This window comes from Nasonia vitripennis, chromosome 3 (assembly GCF_009193385.2).
Source record: "Nasonia vitripennis strain AsymCx chromosome 3, Nvit_psr_1.1, whole genome shotgun sequence".
NCBI classification, from domain to species: Eukaryota; Metazoa; Arthropoda; class Insecta; order Hymenoptera; family Pteromalidae; genus Nasonia; species Nasonia vitripennis.
In genome coordinates, this window is record NC_045759.1 from 20,868,283 (window position 1) to 20,885,041 (window position 16,759).

At 42.2% G+C, this 16,759-nt stretch overlaps 1 protein-coding gene and 6 non-coding genes across 10 annotated transcripts in view; 2 read left to right on the forward strand and 5 right to left on the reverse strand.

Moving 5' to 3' along the window:
• LOC100115398 (follistatin-related protein 5) overlaps window positions 1–16,754 on the forward strand; it is a 156,077-nt gene extending 139,323 nt beyond the window's left edge. For 2 of the 4 annotated variants that reach the window (XM_031927797.2, XM_016983315.3), the window contains 13 exons: window positions 793–1,014; window positions 7,026–7,186; window positions 7,258–7,525; window positions 8,019–8,188; window positions 8,442–8,565; window positions 8,785–9,084; window positions 10,408–10,529; window positions 10,783–10,920; window positions 11,001–11,216; window positions 11,774–11,924; window positions 12,792–12,992; window positions 13,166–13,315; window positions 13,675–16,754. In XM_031927797.2, coding sequence (XP_031783657.1) covers window positions 793–1,014; window positions 7,026–7,186; window positions 7,258–7,525; window positions 8,019–8,188; window positions 8,442–8,565; window positions 8,785–9,084; window positions 10,408–10,529; window positions 10,783–10,920; window positions 11,001–11,216; window positions 11,774–11,924; window positions 12,792–12,992; window positions 13,166–13,315; window positions 13,675–13,904 — 2,453 coding nt within the window. In that variant the 3' untranslated portion in view covers window positions 13,905–16,754. The remainder of the gene's footprint in view (window positions 1–792; window positions 1,015–7,025; window positions 7,187–7,257; window positions 7,526–8,018; window positions 8,189–8,441; window positions 8,566–8,784; window positions 9,085–10,407; window positions 10,530–10,782; window positions 10,921–11,000; window positions 11,217–11,773; window positions 11,925–12,791; window positions 12,993–13,165; window positions 13,316–13,674) is intronic. The other 2 variants (XM_031927799.2, XM_031927798.2) reach the window with 2 other exon arrangements.
• Window positions 1,542–1,636, reverse strand: TRNAY-GUA. Its single transcript has 2 exons — window positions 1,600–1,636; window positions 1,542–1,577 (listed from the first exon to the last, which is right to left on the reverse strand). It is a non-coding gene; the product is annotated as a tRNA-Tyr (tRNA).
• TRNAY-GUA lies at window positions 1,927–2,029 on the reverse strand. Its single transcript has 2 exons — window positions 1,993–2,029; window positions 1,927–1,962 (listed from the first exon to the last, which is right to left on the reverse strand). It is a non-coding gene; the product is annotated as a tRNA-Tyr (tRNA).
• On the reverse strand, window positions 2,416–2,510 carry TRNAY-GUA. Its single transcript has 2 exons — window positions 2,474–2,510; window positions 2,416–2,451 (listed from the first exon to the last, which is right to left on the reverse strand). It is a non-coding gene; the product is annotated as a tRNA-Tyr (tRNA).
• Window positions 3,115–3,209, forward strand: TRNAY-GUA. The gene is made up of 2 exons: window positions 3,115–3,151; window positions 3,174–3,209. It is a non-coding gene; the product is annotated as a tRNA-Tyr (tRNA).
• TRNAY-GUA lies at window positions 5,576–5,671 on the reverse strand. Its single transcript has 2 exons — window positions 5,635–5,671; window positions 5,576–5,611 (listed from the first exon to the last, which is right to left on the reverse strand). It is a non-coding gene; the product is annotated as a tRNA-Tyr (tRNA).
• On the reverse strand, window positions 5,926–6,020 carry TRNAY-GUA. The gene is made up of 2 exons: window positions 5,984–6,020; window positions 5,926–5,961 (listed from the first exon to the last, which is right to left on the reverse strand). It is a non-coding gene; the product is annotated as a tRNA-Tyr (tRNA).
• Window positions 16,755–16,759: the final 5 nt, after the last annotated feature.

Sequence of the window (16,759 nt, forward strand, 5' to 3'; positions counted from 1 at the left end):
TGTCTTGAAATTTCATCCATATTAGAGTAGTAATCACCGGTAGTGCAGTAATAATACCCATACACATGCGTTACGTGAAGAATACAGCGTCACAAAGTAAATTGAGAAAGGAGTCTACGTATTATATTGTCAAGAGCCAATTACTCCTCTCAGCCATTTCAATTAAGCCGAGAGCGATTCTTCAAAACAAGCCAAAGACGGATTGTTCTCCACCCGCAGACTTGCAATAATAAGCGCGCGAACACATCGTTCTCCAGTACACCCGCAGTGGGTGTATATATATCACAGTGTAGAGAGAGAGAGAGAGAGAGAGAGAGAGAGAGAGAGAGAGAGAGCGGACAAACGTTTCAAAGCGTGCGGGCGCGGAGCCACTTGTTGCTCCGCGGCGCGTTCAATTCTCTCTCTCTCTCTCTCTCTCTCTCTCTCTCTCTCTCTCTCTCTCTCTCTCTTTCTCTCTCTCTGCGTTTTATGTATTTTTCCTCCCGCGATCCTTTTTGCACATTTTTCTCATCAAGCATCCATACCCCCCGACTACGACGACTTTTTTTCGCGAGCGCGCGCCGGGTAATTACGCGGATGGACCTCTTCTCTGATGGAGATTTCTCTTTTTGCTTGCTTTCGATGTGCTGCTGGCTTACGAAGTTTAGCTGCGTACGGGGGATTAATTCTTGATGAATTAATTCCTTCAGTTGGCCGCATGTGGAGAGCGTTATTGGGTTTGACGTTTTTTTAAAGTGACGTCGTCAAAGGTTTTTACAAATAAAATAATACAACGAATCGTTTGCTTTGCAGATCCGTGCGCTGGCAAGTACTGCGGAGCGGGCCGCGAGTGCCAAGTCTCGCCCGACGGTGGGCTCGGACTGTGCGTTTGCGCGAAGCGCTGCGCCCGCCGTCACAGGCCCGTCTGCGGCAGCGACGGTAAAGTCTACGCCAACCATTGCGAGCTGCACCGAGCGGCCTGCAATCTTGGAACACCGCTCACGGCGAGCCGGCTGATGCGGTGCCTGCACAGAGGTGAGTCGATGCTCCTTGTTTACTTGCAGATTTTCGGCGGTGCCGGTGAGGGAAGGAAGGTCCCTGTTTTATCGGTAATGGTATCAAGATTCAAGGATGGGGGAGAAGAATTTTGAGAAGTTATTCTTGGTTTTGGGAAATGATGAGACTGAATTTTGATGAGGCCACGATCGAGATAGGTCAATAGTACTGATTACGATAATGAATAGTTAATCAATAGATCAGAGTCGAGTATAGTGAGGCACTGGCCTTATCTGCATACGAGTGCTAAAAAGGATCAAATTGTTTATACACACAATTAATAATTTTATCAACAGTACAAAAGTAGCGCTTTTATATACTAAATATATATAATATGAATATATAAAATTTATTATGATACTTCCGAGGAATGCCTTCCAGTAAATTCTTTCCAAAAATAAATAAATTGTTGAAATATTGAAATAATCGGACTCCACTTGTTTTGTTTGACGAAATCCTTAAGTTCTAAGATGTTCCCAATTATTTGAAAATTTACAAAAAATTATTCCTTCGAGCCGGATTTGAACCAGCGACCTATGGATTTCTGATTTTGTTAAACACCAACTACAGTCCACCGCTCTACCAACTGAGCTATCGAAGGCTGTTGACAAGCTCGCATTTTTTATCGGGGCGCAGACGAGTTATCGAGTTTACATCTGTTTAACTGTTATCTTTATAGACAGTGAAGAAATAGATTATATTTTAGCTAGGCGCTGCTTTGTAATTTTAGTTATTGTGTAGCTATAAGCCAAATCAGGCTACTAAATAATTTATTAGCAGTTTCTTTTTATGATTTGACTGTAAATGTTACTGCAAAATATAATCAAACAAATAATAAATAATTAATTTGAAGTTTCAATAGTTTTTTTTAGTTTTTAATTGCAAAAGTAATCCTTCGAGCCGGATTTGAACCAGCGACCTATGGATTTCTGATTTCATTTATTGTTAATAAACCAACTACAGTCCACCGCTCTACCAACTGAGCTATCGAAGGCTGTTGCTTGATGAGAAACGTGAAACGATAGCTAAAAGCGTATTTATCAGAAACTCCCGAGTATGGATATACTTTAAACAAAGTTCAAACTTCTCTAAAAAATAATTTCCAAGTGTTTATCAAGGTGCTATTGCCCCCGTAACCAGGAAACTGCTAAAGCATGACAATTATGGCAACATACTGAAAAGGGTTGAGTTTTTATAAAGATTGTTCATTAAATAATAAAAGTACTTAGTAAGGGTCTAAGATTCGAAAAATGAATCAGCAATGAATTGCTATTCATCAGAATTTTCATCCTATGTGTAGTTGGCAAAAATCAAAGATTAATTCTCGTGCACTATTGGATAATTTTGTTAATCTACTTGTCTAAAATATAAAAAATATATTCCTTCGAGCCGGATTTGAACCAGCGACCTATGGATATCTGAATTTGTTTATTGACCACTACAGTCCACCGCTCTACCAACTGAGCTATCGAAGGCTGTTGTTTTTAAGTGACTGATCCAGAAATTTAAGGTAATCAATTGATACACATCGCCCCCGAAACCAGGTCACTTTCTTTCGTATAGCGCCCAAAAGTTGCTGAGCAAGTCTTTTGAAATTGTTCGGTAAGGCAGTTCTCCTTAAAGACATTCTCTGACAACGAAAATTATGTAAGTCCTGTACTTTTTCATTATTCTTCAGGCTACGCATGTACAGGACATCGACTAGTATGCAAAATTTTAAAAGATTTTATAAAGTTATAAATTATGAGGATTTTGCCCGAAGTAAATCACGATTGAAAAACTCCATTCTCTAAAAGTATCAACCAGGTATCAAAGACCTCGCTACCATTACAAAATCAGAGATGATAAGGTGCTCATCTCTTGCAAAAGTAAAAATAGGCCCATCGAATGCATAACACCGTCTGTCTTCGATAAAGAGTTATCTCTTTAGCGAGCGGGCGATTATTATGCGGCGGTCCAAGAGCGCGCGTACGGACGATGCGCTTCGCGCTACCGTCTTTCGAAACGCACCGGTGAAAGTGTTACGATTGTGGGCCAGAATGTCGCTCACGAAGCATAAAGTGAAAAGAAAACACATCGCCTTCGATAGCTCAGTTGGTAGAGCGGTGGACTGTAGTTGGCATTAAACAAAATCAGAAATCCATAGGTCGCTGGTTCAAATCCGGCTCGAAGGAATATATCTTTTGCATTTTGAACAAGTTGATTTATTGTTATTTGTAATAATGCATAACCTCATCAAAATGTTCGATTGGCCGAAAAATTAATTTTACCCGTGGCTGAAACTATGTTAATAATCAAATCAAATAAATAATTCTTGCTCGTTTCATGCCACGGGAAATTTTAATGTTGCACCAGTATCGATACAGCATATATAAAATCATCCATTCCGGAGTTTACCCATTCCAATAAACTAATTTAATTGTTCACTTCGATATAGCCTCATTAAAATAATTCATATACACCTCTTGTCATAACAATGCATATATACATATTCACCATATATATCCATAATTTACAGCTCTCCACGCTCGTATCGCCTATATATATATATATTTATATATATATACACACACGAGTACGTCTCGCCGAATAGCAGAAAAGCAGAACTATACACAATATTATAGCGGTAATTTCGAGGGTAATACCTTCTCGAACGACAAGCCAACTCCATAAAGCTATCGCGCTCAAGGGAAGACGCATGAGTCTCCCCGGGAAATCAATAGCGCACAACCCTTCCATATATACAGAGAGAGAGAACAACCCCCCCCCCCCCATGCATAATGCACCGGTGCATCCGGGGCTATAAATAAAATACCATCATTCGTCCGGCGCATTAATACACGCGCGACTTCGCGCTAAACCCGTGACATCTTTCTATTATTACCCGCGAAAACTCTTCCGTCTATTTCTGCATATAGGTATATTCACATCAACGCGCCTTACACTCGCGGGGGCTGCATTTATTATACATAGCAGCCTACATATATGCAGACGTGCGTGTCTATAGAAATGCATCAACTATTCCCGCAAGAGCTGGCAGTCTTAAAAATCAGCCGTACGCGCAGCGGGATGGTAAATCGAGAGAACGATGTTATTCCGAAAGTTTCCTCACTCTCTGGGCTTTTCCCAGATGCAAAAAGAGGAGAGGAAGGAAAAATGCGCAATACACGCACATGCACGAGGCTGTTGAACTCCTCTTCCCAGCTACACACCCATATGCATCGACTTCCCTTTGCTCGTCGAGCTGCTGAGCTTTTGTGTGTCTCCTTTTTCCTTAGCGAGAATAACGCGCAGCACGATTGTTTTTTCTCTCTCGGCGCTTTCCTCGTTATACATCGTCGTAAGGACGCACACACAGGGATATAAATAATAAACCGTACGTCTGGAATCTCATCGCGTGTTCGTATCGCCGCTCAGGTTTTAATAGCGAAATAAAATAACTCGATGTACGCGCGTGTCTGTCATGTACGTGTATAGGAAGCTTCAATTACCGAAGGGGGAAGTAGAGGGCAACACTCGCATCGCGAGTGCACTCTCGAGAATAACAAATAATACGAATTTCTCCTGTGTACAGCTGCAGCCGATAGACAAGCATAAAAATGACAAACTCGATCAAATACTCGAGACTGCACTTCCAGCGAATTTCCCAGCGACGCGACATATCTTCGAGGGACTCTCTCTCTCTCTCTCTCTCTCTCTTTTCCCCGCAAAAGAAATAAAGATTAAAGCCGACCGAGTCGAAACTCTCTCTCTCTCTCTCTCTCTCTCTCTCTCTCTCTTTCTCATCAAAGAATTACAACTCGCATCGAGGAATCCCGAAGTTTCGGGCAAAGTCGCTGCGCGCACAGACTAACCCACTTTATGCTCTCACTCGATATACTTAACTCGAGTCTGCAGGAAGCTACGCGGCGGTGGCCAAAGTTCAAAGAAGCTGGTTTTGCGCTCCGCATCTTATAGGTGCGCGCACTCGCGGAAATATGTTATATAGACACTGGCGCGCGCGGCGGTGCATAAAGCGTCGGCAAATGCGATTTCGCGCGCTTAATTCGATATCGTCAATTATTAAAGCGAGAATGTATGGCCAGTAGGAAGGCAAGTGCTATGTACCGCTGCCGAGCAGTGCGCAAAGGGTTAAAAGGCGTGCGGGCTTTGACACGGTAATGGCCAAGTTTAAATTGCATTCCGCGCCTCCATTAACACGTACGTCCTCTCTGCGCCTTTGTATCCGCGGTGCGCTTCTCGCTCAGCTTTTTTTCTTCCTTTTTTTATATCTTCCTTTCCTGTACAGCCCTAGAGCGGAAGCCACTTTATCGGTGTGTTTCGTTATTCGAAATGGTCGCGGGCGTTTTGTTTCTGTTTGAAAGAATACTGACTCGGTGCTTTGATGCGTATTGATCGCATGGCTTTTTTCGATTGTTATACGCGCTGAAAAGCTCGTTGACGGATATTTAGCTGGAACACGGGCTGATTGTTTTTTTGAATGAAATTTGTTATGGCTCCGCGCGGGGATATGATGTTTCGAGGCAAAACAAAAGTGATGTCCTTCGAGCCGGATTTGAACCAGCGACCTATGGATTTCTGATTTTGTTTGTAAGCCAACTACAGTCCACCGCTCTACCAACTGAGCTATCGAAGGCTGTTGGTTAATCAATTCCAAAGAAGTAATAGCAGTCGAAACTGGACCGGTATCGCCGTGAAAGTTCCGATCACTCGGTAAGATAATTCGAGCAGACGGTCTCTTTGCATCTGGCCAGTCAAAAGATACAAACCAAAATCATTCTAACGAAAGTATAATTAATTATACAAACGTTCAAAAATCAAAAATTCATACTTTCGCTACCTATATTAATTTATACGTCAATTTATTTATGCAAAATGCAAAAGGTATATTCCTTCGAGCCGGATTTGAACCAGCGACCTATGGATTTCTGATTTCGTTTAATGCCAACTACAGTCCACCGCTCTACCAACTGAGCTATCGAAGGCTGTTGTTTAATCAAGCCTCATATTAAGTAACTTGCATCATAACTTAATATCGCACACTTCGACTCTTCGTATTCCCAAAACACAGAAGCTCGCGCACATAACGAGCTAACAAAGCCTCAAGATCGAGTTATTAAGTTAGCTCCGCTGTGCACGAAATTATCTATTCGCCAGTCAGAAAACTGATCGTCACAAAATAGTTCGTCGAGCTCACGCGTCGTTGAATCACTCGATCAAACTCATTCCCGAATTTCAACTTCAAAAGTAAACCACACACACACACACACTCCACAAAGTTACCGCGCACGAGTCCCTTGAAAATCAAAACCCTCGAATATCCCCACTCGACCATATCCCTGCACTCGCTCGATATGATAACAAAGCCCGCAGCAACAGGAGCTTCACAGACAATGCTCACAGCTTCTGAAAATCGAATCCCAATGACGAGCAGAAGCCGTTTGTCTTTGGCTGTCGAGACGCATCAATGTACATAATGCAATATGCAGCCGCGATAATTACAGCGCTATTCGCGGAAATTAGGAAGTTGCTATACGTAACGATCTGATCCTAATACCTCGCAGCCGCGCGAGATCCGATTGAACATCCCATTGAATTAACGTACTCCGAGTGTGGCTGTGTGCGCGTGTGCTTATACTACCGACAACGGAAACTCGGTCTCTATCCTGACGCGATATTTCGGCGAGCCGCAGAAATTTCGAGGACTTCGGTAAGCTTTTAATACTTTCTCTAGAGGTTGCTACTACTGCTGCTGCTACTGCTGCGGTTGGGTAATGCCTGAAAGTTCGATGCGAAATTCACACACTGCGTGTGCCGTTTATATTGATCTTGAATGTATACATGTATTCGTGGAAACTCCTCTGAAGGTTCCTCCTATGGTTGCTGAATAAAGAGCTGTATGCCGTTTGAAAACGGATACTGGCACAGAGTCGAGTTGAGCAAATATAAATTAGACGACGAACTAGAAAAAGACGACGTTTTTGTTCCAGACGATCACCACGAGACACCGAAAGCTCTGCCGCTGGGTAACGCCACTCCGCCGACGTCGAAGCAGAGCAACCACCAGACCAGACACGACAGCAAGGAGAACTTTGTCGAGGAAAACTACGACCTAGACGACTGCTCAGCCCAGGAGTACGAAATCATGAAGGTAAAAACGTCGTGTTTACTTTGCCACTGAAGCAAATAAAAATTTTCTCTCTCTCTCTCTCTCATCAACAGGACAACTTGCTGCTCTACAATCACGCGCGGCTGATGTCCCAGGACAACCACAGCAAGGAGTACCTGGTGAGCATAATGTTCTCGCACTACGACCAGAACAACAACGGCAACCTCGAGCGCGAGGAGCTGGAACAGATAGCCGAACGCGAGGACCTCGAACAGCTGAGCAAGGGCTGCTCGCTTGGACACATGATCAATTACGACGACACCGATAGAGACGGCAGACTCGACATCAACGAGTTCTACATGGCGTTCAGGCGGCTTTACAGTAAGTACATTATTCCTTTAGCATTATGCAGTATAGCTATTAGACAAATGCGTCTTTCATCCTTTACCAATTCCATAACTTCGCGCTCAAAGCGCTGCAGTAGTGTATACAAATCGTGGAGAAAATTTTAAATTTCAAGCTTTTGACTTTGACTTTGCGTCGTTCGCGAGCTTCGATTCATATCCGAGAGCCTTTGTAAGCTGTCGTACTTCAATCGCCGAGTATATACTGGACGACGACGGCTCGGGATCGACTTGCCCTACTCTTTTGGAATTCTTGGCTTCATTCATTCCGACCGCTTTGAAATTGAAGTTTCTTCGAGAACTAAGATTAAACCCCTTTTTTGGGATAAAGAGAGAGCCAAATGCCGGATTACTCGATAAATAAAGTTTTCCTATTTATGCGGCTTATTCTACCTCGCAATTTTTCAATATTACATAATAATAAAGCAAAAACTTGTAACGTACCGTTTGACTTTTAAAAATGCTCAATGTTGGTGCAGGTGTGTCAGTGGTGTCGCTGGACAAGAACCTGGAGATCAATCACATCCCGGCGCGCGTCGGCGACAACGTCGAGATAAAGTGCGACGTAACCGGGACTCCGCCGCCACCATTAGTCTGGCGACGCTACGACGCGGATCTCGAGGCGCTCTCCGAGCCCGAGGTAAGACACAAAAACAAAGTCCCGTTTGTCATTGTTAGAGCGTTTTTTCTTTTATTTCCAAGAAATTCTCCCAGCATTTATGAACTTCGCTGAAAATGCCTTGTTGTTCAAAAACTAAGTAACCCCTTTGAAAAGTATAAAGCAGAGGACCAGCTATATCGTGCAACGTTAGATTAAATTCGAACAGCTCGCCTCGCGCAATATTGCGGAAACTACGCGATGTGTGTAAAACCAGCCTCTTAAACTTTTGCAGATACGAATTTTCAACGACGGCAGCCTTTATTTAACGAGGGTGCAGCTCGTCCACGCTGGCAATTACACGTGCCACGCTCTCAGCAACAAGGACGTCGTTCAGACCCACGTTCTCACGGTGCACAGTGAGTATACATATACGTGTCTTATATCCAGTCGTGCTACTGCTGTAGTGTAACAACACTTCATGACCGGGAAAAAATCAACATTTACCTTGCTTATCTCGTTAACTCGCCTCGCACTGCGTTACCCTCTATTTTTTAATTAAATTCGAGGAACGGCCTCTAATTAAACCCGTTAGCAAACCTCTGCTTACAATGATAAAAACCATCTTTCGTCAACAGCGACGCCGGAGGTGCGAGTGACGCCACGATTACAGTCGAAGCGTCCGGGTGAGGAGGCGATGATGCGATGCCACGTGGTCGGCGAACCTCTACCACGAGTCGAATGGCTGAAGAACGACGAGCCACTGCACGAGCAGCAGCACGACGGCGACAAGTACGAGGTGGTCGGCAACGGTACGAGGCTGGCCATCCGAAGCATAAACTACGCCGATACCGGGGCGTACATGTGCCAGGCGACGAGCATCGGTGGAGTCACCAGGGATATTAGCAGTCTCGTTGTTCAGGAACAGCCTACGCCGAGTTAGTGGAATACAATTAATTTGATAATGACTTGTCATTAGGATACAATTGAGCAGCTTTGTGCAGGAGAAGCAAAATTATATCAAACTCGTATTAGCATCAAAGCATTTCCGTACATAAACAGATCGCGCAGACGTCATTTGCATAGAGCGTTTCTATGAACTTTGTACAGACAGCTGAAGGCCATTTCAAGTACTATAATACACCCGTCAGCTCGCGAAGCAAATGAATAATTAACTTCGCCAACGAGACAAGCTATGCCCCGCGACAAACGAAAAAAAAACTATAGCTGCGATGGTAAAGTGAGAGGTAAAGAAGCAAGAAAGATGTGTAGAGGCATTGCTTTTCTATCATATTTCATCGGTCAACGGACGCGGGACGTGCATTTTAATTGATTAATTTCATCTGCGGTATACAGCCGCGGGCTCACTCGTGCTCTCAATCGGATCAGCGGCTCGGGTTTCCGGCTTGTGGCGATCGCGCTTGATATTTTTTTTATCCTATCCTCTACACGCGATTTTTCAACCTTGTTTTACCTCGATTATCGACCTAGCACAATTTTCGCGTGCTGAAGAGAGAGTTATAGACGTAGCTTCCTTTTTTTCGCAGCATTCCTCTCTGTCATTCGAATTCCACATGCGGTGCGGTATTCGTTTTCTAATTCGTTTGAATGATCATCGCGATGAATGCGGGATTCGGTTTCGCTTTGTTCAGTCAAATCGATTGTCGGTTTATCGCTTCGATCGTCGGAATTGTTTGTAATTTCATCTATACGAAACATAACAATCATACATTTACGAAGCGATAAATATCGCGTCGAGAAAAACGAGGAGCGAATTTCCTTTAATGCGCTTAACGCGATAAAAGTGGTTGAAAAGTAACTGAAAAAAGAAGAGTCTGCTCTCTCGTGCGCGCAGAGGAGGTTGAAAAATCGCGAGAAGTAAGTTTGTCCAGAGCAGCGAGTCTCGAGATTTACGACGCACATTACGCTAATCGAGACAGGTCGACGGGGATTAAGAAACGTCGAGGGAAAGAACAAGGAGAAAAGCAAAGAATTTTGGCTGACTGCCTATTGTTCCACCACTACTGTACATCGGAGCCTAGATATACACATACGCAGAGAGTTTTTAATTTGTGTGCAGATTGAAAAGTCGTGAAGAGATGTTCATTGTGAAATTTTTTTTCAGTGTACCTTTCAAAGTTGAAAATTCGGAGTTTGCACAGTTGTAACGATGAGCGTATAGATGTATATAGGGCTACTTGGTCGTATCCTTAATAATTTAACGCAGCCCGAGATTGAAAGAGAACTTTTCACTGTTTCAGCGGCGCCGAGCGAGGAGAGGAGGTTCTTCTCGTTCCACGAGTGGGGAATATCGGTGTACGAGCCGTCAGCTTGCCGATTGTATCATCAAATTAAGTCGACGGATATTATACCTGGGACGCAGGTACTTCCACTCTTCTATACATCGACTTCGTATTTCCATTTTTTCTCGGCTATGCAAATCGCGCAATTTACGAAAAAAGGAATGGACCATTTTCGCTTCGAGGGAATTTCCCCGTAATTGAGAGCGATTATCGCCTCGAGTATCTTCGCTGTAAAAAGACGCGCATTCTGTTAATTGAGGCGATTAAACGTCTTGGTTCTCGAGTAAAACAATAAAATTAAATGAAAACTGTTTTGTCGGTTGCTTATAATAGGAATACGTGTGTGCTGAGAAAGGAGTGCCTTGTTCGTGGGGTCGTGCGATCAACGTAGCCAATCGCTACGTTTACGTGTCGCAGCCGGAAAAGGATCGCATCCTCGTTATCAGCAAAATTCAGATGGTCGTCGTTGACGTAAGTATATTCATTTCCTATTCAATCGATCGCATAAAACTGGTACTCAGGAAAATTAACTAAAAAAAAAACGACCGAAGGTGGTGACAACGGACAAATACCCGGTGGAGCTGCAATACGTTCCGGCGCTGGACCAGGTCTGGGTGCTCAATTGGCGCAGCGAGAGTGACATGGGGGTGAAAACGATACAGGTGATCAGGGACGCGGCGCAAAAGAAGAAGCACAGGACCGTTCATCCGGAGCCGATTGACGGACAGTTTGATCTCGTCCGGGGCCTCTACATCCCCGAGCGTCAGGTACACCGCTGCTCTCTCCTTTTCATACTTGATTTTTATTTCGTTTTCAGCCGATGTGTATACAACAGAGACAGACATGTGTACAGGTAGCGTGCGGCAATACGCGTCACGTCACCGCGATAAACCATCGGCTTTGTTTAAGGGCTCGCTACGCGCCAATTTCTCTGTGTTTTTTTGGGAATGGCTATGTTGTTTTTTTTTTCGAAATTCGTGAATCGCGATAAATTGAGATGTAGCAAACAAACGTTTTCGTAATTCCAAGTTTTATCAATGTTTTTTGTCTTGTAATCCATGCGTATTCTACACCGTACAAAATTTCCGGTGTTCGAACGAAATACAAAAGCTTTTTATTATTCATCGTCGCGTGCGACCTTTGTCCGCGAAATCCGCGATCGGTACACGCGCACCAGTTCACGTACAGAATGGGTCGCGCTTAATTTTCCGAAAACTGTAAAGAGACCCACCCTCCTCTCATGAAAAATAACAGCAACGAAAGAATTACCTGAATTCGCGCATTCGATTAACGTTTATCCATCCATCGTTCGTCTGTCGCACAGGACATCGGTCACATGTTCAAGTACGGCTACGTCACGCACACGAACCAGCGAGGCATGTACAAGCTCGACCTGGCAAACATGAGGTACACGCGCAGCGCCGATCTCGCGCCCTACAACTGTGTACCGGCACACATACAGTTCCCGGCCCTATGTAAGTATATAAGCCATGCTGTTCTACCTCTATATATCGGTTCTCCGCCTCCGTCCCGTTCCCCGTTTCTCCTACCTGTCCACGTATGTAGACGGTCGGCTAACATCGACGCATTAATGTCGGGAAAATTGCTACAGCGACTAGGCTATCTAATCTACGATGTGACGAGCTCGCTGTAGTGATTTTCGACGATTGGTTTTCAAATTTTACAATAAAAACGGTGACGCTCCTGCGAAAGTTTCGAGCTATTGAAGACAAATTTTCTTTGTTGCATTCTGCAGTCCAGCAGAAAATTAAATTAAATAACATTACATCGTTTCTTGTACACTTTCTACCCCTATCGCACGTGGATATAGAGGTTCCTCGAAAAAGGTAATCGGGTCACGTGCCCTAGCGCGAATGCCACGGGTGGACGATATGACGTCCGGCAACTTTCCGGACCGCACCGAGCCAAACTACTTCCGTCCGAGTTGTTGGTACGGGAAGGCGAGGGGGGGGGGAAGGGTATAGCCGAGTTCCCCTATGCTGTCTGGGACAAAGTGTAAATACACATCTGTATGTATGCATGTGGGCGCGGCTTAACAATTAACCGACTGACTCGTACATGGTGTTTACGTGTCACCCGGAATAGAAGCACGATGTTGTACCTTTTTTTTAACTTTTGCACGTACGTGTTCGGATACGAAAACCTTTACCATCAGAATACGTTTGAATGTTTTCCTGATTAACTTGAATATAGACTTTTGAATGAAGAAGAAAAGCTTGTCGTTCTCATTCGAACAATTATAATCCTCTTTCCTATACCTACACGAAGATAAAAAAGAAAGCAGTGACAAGCGTCCACTTCAACTAATGATGTTTTCGCAGACGGCTTCGTAATACTGCAGTGCGAGGAGCCAATAACGGGCCGGGCGACCGGGCAATTATTACTGGATTATCTGACGGACACGGTGCTGGCGCACAAGCCGGAGCTCGTCGGCAAGCCGATGGTGTCACCCGACTCACGTCACCTCGTCACGCTCGACCGACAGCCCAACGGCGTCATACTCATCGTCGAGGAAATATTACGTGAGTGTCTCTCTCTCTCTCTCTCTCTCTCTCTCTCTCTCTCTCTCTCTCTCTCTCTCTCTCTCTCGGTCCATCAATTATGCTCCTTGACACTTGTTGTAGACACCGACGGAGGCTTGCTTTCGTCGTTTTTGAATGGCAGATTATACAAGAGAATTATTGAAATTTTACAGCTACCGGACTGAACTTTGCCTTCGACGTCAAGACGACTTTGAACATCAGTGATATCACATTCTACCCGTCGCAAACGACGCACGGCTACGATCTCTACGCTTCGTCGATGGACAACAAGGAAGACATTCTCTTCCTCAATTTGGCGTCGGGTATAAATATTTCTTTGTCATCGTCGTTTAATTTTGCCAACGCACCACCCGCACACGTTACGATCCTCGAAAACCTCTCGCACAAGCAACTTCCCTGCTCCCTGAAAACGCTTCTCCCAATCACCCTAAACTTTGGTGTACCCGCCAAGTTCGCAAACCTCTTCCATATACACCCCAACGTCTAACAGCATTGCCTTGCATAACAGCGTAGGTATGCATATATAGAAGTGCGCGAGCAAACTCTCCTCGAGGCAAATTTCGGCACTCGTCCACTCTACCGTAGACTACCCTTCTCTCTATCCCCTATTTGTGTATGTATGTATATATATATATGTGTGTGTGTGTATATGTGTGCACAGGTAAGGTGGAGATGATAACGGGTGTGGGCAAGGCGATGCCGGCGAGTTCCGCCAAGTGGGGCAACCCGAACAGGCCGATAGCCCAGAGCGGAGTCTTCGGTCGATATATGGTCAGCCCTTCGAACGAGGCCCTCTTCGTTCTCAATGGCGAGACACGGACAGTGAACTGCGAGATCGGCGGTCTAGTGCGGCCCAGCATGATCGTCTGGTTTACGGTACCGACGCACTAAGGATGTTCATCATTTGGAAGACTGGAGATGCAAGGGTCGACGCTCGCTGATATTTTTTTTCCTTCGTTCCGAGAAGAAAGCTTCGGCGTTCGATGAGAAGATAATAGATTTACCTAGTTACAAGTATCGATCGATCTTTGAAAGATCGTTTAGAATGAAATGATAATGACTTTAGGTAGATGTATCGTAGAGGCAACTGAACTTTCTTAAAACTCGGACTTTTGCTCTCTATGGACATGAAAATTTTAAATTTTAAAGCGACTTATCGAAGTTGAAAGAGCGTTTAATTTCGATTCGCGTACTTACTGCGAGGTTCTTTAAGCGTCGACCTTTGCAATTCTAAACGGCTGCGCTTGGTATAAGATCAGCCAGCAGCCATCGAGGCAAGATCTTTGATCAGTTCTCCTTTTTTATACGTTTTTAGTAAAATTCTTCGAACTGGGCATCGATATGAGTACACTTTGGTAAAGCATATATTTTGCCTGATAAGTTTATTTATATTATTGATATTCGTAAAATGATCTGCTAATGGGTTCGAAAGTAATTATGTACTTAGACGTACTTGAATGTTTGAAACCCAGTTCTCGAATTACTAAATTTATTTTCGCAGCATGGGTGTTACAAAACCGACCAACACGAAATATTTCAATTCAAATAAGTAATGAACTTTAACTCAGTGAAGTATCCAAGATAATAAGTCTAATTAAAATACTAAGTATTTCTTTTGCATATCCAAAATTTTGATATTCCATTACATAAAATTAAGAATCCAGAAACCCTTAAGTACGAAACAATAAAATCGACATATTCATCTTTAAACATTCTTCTATAATAGATATTCCGTGTTAGTTGCAAAACAAAGAAGAAACACATGGACGTATATTAAAATACAAGCGAAATTACAGACGCTCGGTCATAAGCCCATGATACACTTGACTTTAAGATATCATTTTTCATACCAAATACTCGATAAGACCCATCATACACAATAATTAGTGATAATGTAGTATTATTACGAATATATTTATAGATATATGAAAATGTTAAGTATAGCATTTTTATGAAGAATTGCCTGTTTGAAATATAATGAAAACGTATGTAATTTTATCATTATCGTGACTCTTTCTGCGTCTCTCTCAACTCACTTTGACAATTATTCAAACGATGACTTCGATAAATAAGAAGTTATATATTTTTTTGAGGATTGCTTTGAAAAATAAAAAAATGACATACAAATATTCTATCGAAAAAAATTATACAGCGTAATCGCGCATTTTCTTGTGACATGTAGACGTATAAAAATTTTTGTATTTGCACGTAAAAAAAATTTATTGAAACAATTGTTAATAATATGAATTATTCTAAATAACGAATAAAAAGCCACGGGAGAGACGAAGGAACATGATTTCTCAAGGGTACTGCACACTATCGCTATGCAAGCAAAAGTTTTGAATATTCTTTTTCAGTTTAGAAAAAAAAATTTAATTTGTTTATTGTGCAGATATTACATTTTTTTCCATTTACTTTTCATGTTCCTTCCGAGCAATAAAGTCCTAATTAAAACAATATTTCTTATAATAAGGCAAAACAATTGAAGCGACAGTGTGCATTACTCTAAAAGAAAATAAATAATGGCGTACCGAGGCTAATTCTTTGAATCTCGCATAACACAGCGCAAAAAAGAGAGAAATAAAGAAATGTCTCAAGAGTCAGTGTAAGCACTAACAATTATAATCTGACGATACAAAGAGAAAAATTAATACCAGCTAGCATTAGCAGAATGTACAGAAGCGAAAAGTTATTTTGTTAATGTTACAATCCATATCGGGATGCGTAATAATCGATTACTTGTGTAAAAGTTTTTAAAGAAAAAAGGCTGAGCAACGGAAAGTCTCACTGAAATAGCCGCAAATACGAATCCTAGAGATTTTCCGTCGGTCTGAAACTAGCAAAGGAATTTCATAAAAATCTACTCGATTTTTTCACGCGAGAGCATTTTTGCGTACATGAATGTTTCAAAGTTTCGAAATACAACAGCAAGATTGATTTTTCTTTTAAATAAAAAGTGATTACGCGAATTTAGATAAAAAATACATTGCTACACGATTGATATTGTATAATTAGCTTAAAACAGATACCGAAGTTATATATTTATAAAGGAAAGACATACGCATAATTGTAAACCACTTATTAGAATGCGAATATCCTTCACGACGCGAAAAGAAGTAAAACAGCTTGTCAAAGGTAAAGTTGCAATTTAATTATAATGCTAACTTTTCCCTCGAAAACTTAAGTTTATAATCTAGTTAGATTCATCACTTGATGGATTATACTTATGTTTGTCAAGTTCATTGATAATATTCGTATCTAGTCAAAGCTTTAAAGATCTGTTTCCATTTAATCATTTAGCTACATTTATTTGTATACTCAGAATCAGAAATAATTTTACCTCTATTCAGTATTTATTCATCATCATCCATTTTGTGCAACTTGTTGCTCTATTATACTATGTTAACAGAGTTGTAAATAAGCAATTATAACTGAAAAATATAAGCTAAAAACATTAGTTTCATCAAACAATTTTGAATAAATTTCATTAAGCTACATTATTTGATTAGTTCATTAAAAAATAATTTCTCAATAATAACAATAACTAGAAAGTTGAAAAATCTAGCGACGCAAAACAAAAAATTTGTTCGGTAGGGTACAATTATAAAAATTGTTTAAGTGCGACATTAACTGCCGATCACCTCACCAAAACACAGTGCGACATAGATCGTAATGACACAATAGTTATGTATATGTGTGTTTGTTAAAAGCATTCCTTGTAATAAAAATACTTACGACACATTTCT